The 5,000-nt window shown below is 42.2% G+C and overlaps 1 protein-coding gene across 1 annotated transcript in view; it reads right to left on the bottom strand.

Moving 5' to 3' along the window:
* Window positions 1-5,000, bottom strand: part of LOC119578074 (chitin deacetylase 1-like) — a 27,893-nt gene that overhangs the window by 1,279 nt on the left and 21,614 nt on the right. The window contains exons 4-10 of the mRNA XM_037925799.1: window positions 4,474-4,604; window positions 3,826-4,031; window positions 2,350-2,506; window positions 1,188-1,296; window positions 1,072-1,096; window positions 745-886; window positions 198-388 (exon numbers count right to left, since the gene is read on the bottom strand). Of these exons, the coding sequence (XP_037781727.1) occupies window positions 198-388; window positions 745-886; window positions 1,072-1,096; window positions 1,188-1,296; window positions 2,350-2,506; window positions 3,826-4,031; window positions 4,474-4,604 (961 nt within the window). The remainder of the gene's footprint in view (window positions 1-197; window positions 389-744; window positions 887-1,071; window positions 1,097-1,187; window positions 1,297-2,349; window positions 2,507-3,825; window positions 4,032-4,473; window positions 4,605-5,000) is intronic.

The raw sequence follows: 5,000 nt of genomic DNA, 5'->3' as shown, positions 1-5,000 counted from the left end.
ATATATATATGTGTGTGTGTGTGTGTGTGTGTGTGTGTTGTGTGTGTGTGTGTGTGTGTGTGTGTGTGTGTGTACTGTATCCTTTTTAACATACAATTTTACTGAATAAAGAAAAATAAAATTATTATCACCAAAACACACACTACGGTATACCATCCTGCGTGCCTGGAAAACAGTGACACGCCACATGAACTCACATAGTCCAGTCGATAAAGGCGAGAAGTCCGTTGGTTTGGGTTGGAGTTTGGAACCAGTTGGTCGAGAGAGCCAGCATGTAAGGGGCCCTGAAGGAGAAGCAAGAAACTCTCATTAATAATAATAATAAAAAATGATACAAGAAACTAAGAGATAAAAAACGTAGAGGACGGGAAAATATACATGGAAAATACTAGAGAAAAATGAAAAAAAGCGTCTGTGTTATCTGGAAGGAGAGGAAGAGAAAGAGAAAGGGAGAGAGAGAGGGGGAGGGAAAGAGAGAGAGAGAGAGAGAGAGAAAGAGAGAGAGAGAGAGAGAGAGAGAGAGAGAGAGGAGAGAGAGAGAGAGAGAGAGAGAGAGAGAGAGAGAGAGAAGAGAGAGAGAGAGAGGGAGAGAAAGAAAGAAAGAAAAAGACAGAAAGAGACGAGACGAGAAGAAGAGAGGAAGAGAAGGAAGAGGAAGACAGGAGAACCGAGACCGTGGAGTGGACGAGAGAGATGAAGAAGGACATCGTTTGTCTAAAGAGCGCACTCCAGAAAGGGCAGAACCGAAACCTGAGACTGGAAGTTGCGTGAAGTAGGACACTTCATCGGTCTTCTACCCACTGAGCTCCTGGTAGGGAGTGGCATGAGAGTCCTTCGAACTGTTGAGTTCGTTATAGTGGCTGAATTCATTGGCATTTCCCACGTTCTGTTGGCGTGAGTGAGAGTGATGTCAGTTGCAGAGTGAAGCCGTCCTTCTGATCAGTCTTTGGTAAAGTTCATCTTTATCGTTGTGGATTTTTCCCGTTTTTCTGGTTATGATACAGTTCAAAAGAACAGACTATGAAAGAATATACATCGTTTATATATGTATTTTAAATCCTATCTTTTTGCGCGTAGAGATTATCGTCCCTGTACTCTGAAAACGCAAGTCAAGGGACACTTGTGGAATGAATAAGACTACTTATATTGTATCAACATGTACTCCGCCTAAACGACAACCCTGCTACTATCGAGTGCACGCTCAGGGCACGCGTGAGGACTTGATCGAAGACTGGGCCACACGGGACTTGTGGGGGCTTGGGTCGAGTCCCAAGAGAAACCGTAGTCGTTCATCACCTGCAGAAGGGAAAGGGTTAGAGGGTTGTGTTCAGGAGGAGAGGTGGGGGCGGAATGAGGGTTGTGTTGGGGGTATAAGAGGTGCGTTGGGGTGGGGGGGGGGCGTCATAAAGGTCGTGTTGGGGGTATAAGAGTTGCGTTGGGGGAGTATAAGGGTTGTGTTGGAGGTATAAGTGTTGTGTTTGGGGGTTGCATAAGGGTTGTGTTGGGGGTATAACAGTTGCGTTAGGGGCGTGGTATAAGGGCTGTGTTGGGTGTATAAGGCCTGTGTTTGGTGGGGGGGGGATTAGGGTTGTGTTGGTGGGGGTGGAGCATAAGGGATGTATTGTTTTAGGACTGACAGTGAACGTTGGTGAGAATGAGGGAAAGTATGAGGAGATAAGTGAATTAGATGGTGTTGGATAGACTAGTAAGTATTGAGGATTAAGGTTCGATAAAGACGAGGGGAAAATCTGTATATAACAAGTATTGAAATTATTTAGTAAAAAAAAAAAGAAAAGAAATCAACAGCCTCAAACTCAAGTGATACACACAGAGACACAAGAGACACATAGCCAAACAAACGCACACGCACATCTCCCTTAACACATACAACCCACTCAATCATACACATACCTCCCCAACCCCACCACATAAACCCACAAACATGTATACCCAACCCCACCGACCACATATCCACCCAACCCACCCCCCCACCCCTACTCCCTTACTCTCAACAGCTGCATAGCCACCCTCCCCACTAAATGCTTTCCTAATCTCACCATCTACATATCTCACCCAATTCCTATTTACCCTTCATATACCCGCCTACAGCACCACATACTCATCTAATCCTCCATATATCCTCAACATACCCACCAAGCTACCCACATATTCCCCAACACCACCCACATACCCACGCACACACACACCAACCCACCAACCTACCCACATACCCACCAACACCACCCACAAACCCACCCAACACCACCAACATACCCACCCAGCACCACCCTAACACCAACATATCCCCCCCTCCCCTCCCCACTTTTTTTAGGCCTCACTTCAACTCACCTCAAGCTGTGAGTTCTTGCCGGGTTTGAGATGAGGGCCTCTCATGCCCAACATATCAGCTTTCCTCACGCCGGCGAACGAGCTGAGAATCTCCCTCATGGTAACCATCTCGCCGACCCATTCCTCGTAGGTTCCGTCTTCGAGGCCTGAGCGACGTCTGCGGAGGGAGGGAAGGAGGGAGAGGGGGAGAGGGTCAGAGAAGAAGAAACGTGGGAGGGGGGGAAATGATAAAAAGGGGGGGAGGGGGGGGGGAGAAATTATAAAAAGGGGGGAGGAATGGAGGGAGAAATTATAAAAAAGGGGGGAGGAATGGAGGGAGAAATTATAAAAAAGGGGGGAGGAATGGAGGGGGGGAGAAATTATAAAAAAGGGGGGGAGGGGAATGGGAGGGGTGGAAATAGGGAAGGAGGTGGGGGGGAAAGGAGAAAGAGGGGAGGGAAGGAGGGAGAGGGAGGGGTCAGAGAAGAAGAAACGTGGGGAGAAATGTAAATGGGGTGGGTTGGGGGGAAGGAGGTGGGGGAGGGGAAGAAAGGGGGTGGGAATGGGGGGGGAAGGAAATGGGGAAGGAGGAGTTGGGGGAGAAATGATGAAAGTGGGGAAATGGAGGAGGAGAAGGGGGGAGGGACAAGTAAGGGAGAAATATCAGGCAAGGAGAATGGAGAAGAAGTGGGGGAGAAATAATAAGAAAAAGATAATAGGAAGAAGACGTGGGGGAGAAATGATAAGGGAAGGAGAAATGGAGAAGAAGAAGTGGAGGAGATATAGAAAGGGAAGGAGAATGGTGAAGAAGAAATTAGAAGGGATAGAGATAATATAATAAGGAGAAGGAGATAGAAGGAAGAAGTAGAGGAGTGATAATAAGGGAAGAAGAAGGAGGAAGGATTGGGGGGAAAATGATAAGGAAAGGAATATGGGGAAGAAGAAAGGGGAATTGAAATGGGGAGAGAAAAAGGAAAAGGGAATGGAGAGAAAATAGGGGAGGGGAATGCGAAAAATGGAAGGGAGATAGAAGGGAAAAGGGAAGTATGGTTTAAGAGAAAAGGGAAAGAGAAAAGGGAGAATAGGAGAGACGGTTGAGAAAAGGAGAGAAAAGAATGAAAAAAAAACGGAAGCAAGGAATATATACAAATCGAATATGCATTATTACATACTGATAATAATAAGGGTAATGGAAATAATAATGATAATAATAATAATAATAATAATAATAATAATAATAATAATAATAATAATAATAATAATGATAATAATAATAATAATAATAATAATAATAATAATAATAATAATAATAATAATAATAATAAAATAATAATAATAATAATAATAATGATAATAATAATAGTAATGATAATATTGACAATAATAGTGATAATAATAGTAATAGTAATAATAATAATACTGACAATAATAATGTTAAAACAATGACAATAATGATAACAACAACAACAACAACAAGCGAATAGCGAAAAATCTTACGTCACAGTTCCAAGGGCGATCTCGTGCCCTCGGCTGTAGAATTCCTCAACCAGCTGGTAGTTGGTGTAGTCGTGGGAGACGAAGAAAGTCCCCCTGATTGGGCAGGCGTTGGGGCTGGTGCGGTTCTCGAGGAAGATCTGGTTGTAGGTGTCGAAGTTCAGGTCGTTGATGGCGCCGTCGAAGGTAAGCATGATGATTTGAGGAACCTGGGGGGTTTAGATTTCGTTAGTTGGTTGGTTGGTGTTGTTTTTCTTTCCTTCTTTCAATCTTTCTTTCTTTCTTTCTTTCCTTTTTCTTTCTTTTTCTCTTTTTTTTCTATTTTTCTTTTTTCTTTGCGGGGTTGTAAAGTAGGAGCGAGAGAAGGTGGAGGATGAGTTTGAGAATCTGTGCTTTTTGACGGCATGTTTGAGTTAATTTCTGAATCTTCATTGTGGATTTATTAATCTCTTAAAGTTGTGGTGGGTTACCCTGATCACGATTTATTTGGTACATATTCACTGAAATCGGATACATAATTCTTCTCTTCATTTATTACATTTTTTTTTATAAGAAAAGTAACTACAGTTTCTAATGAAAACACTAATAATAATATTGATCCTTCAAAGTATGTGCAAATGACCACCTCAGATCCTGATGCCAACTACGTACCTGTTCGGCTCTCATTCCTCCGGGAATCTCGGTGCCATCGAAGGAACAGTGGCAATATGGCAACTGGCAGTCCTGAGGATCACAAGGCAGCGCCTCTAGAGGGTCAGGAGTCGTGGCCTGGGGTGCCTCAGCTATAGGGCGGGGGGGAGGGGGGGAAATAGTTATAAGAAGAATATATATTGATATTGAATTTGATAAGTAGAGACTAAGAAGTGCACAAAACTGACCCTTTGATAAAACTCAATGAATATGCGCTTTTGTTTTGATGAATAGTGATAATACGTTTGGTCAGAAATATTCTTAAATGCTGATCTCTAATTAATTGTGTTTGTAGTTGTGTAGAATGGTGTAATTTTGAAAAAAAAATAAATAAATAAAAAAAAAATAAATGAATAAATAAATAAATAAATAAATAAATATATATATATATATATATATATATATATATATATATATATTTATATAATGAACAATGATAGTTTACTGATATAGATACTGTATTTCTTACGCGGCTAAGTAATCTTCAA

Source organism: Penaeus monodon, chromosome 2 (assembly GCF_015228065.2).
Source record: "Penaeus monodon isolate SGIC_2016 chromosome 2, NSTDA_Pmon_1, whole genome shotgun sequence".
Lineage (NCBI taxonomy): Eukaryota > Metazoa > Arthropoda > Malacostraca > Decapoda > Penaeidae > Penaeus > Penaeus monodon.
The sequence above is the reverse complement of the archived record's forward strand: the minus strand, read 5'-3'. Positions and strand labels throughout refer to the sequence as shown.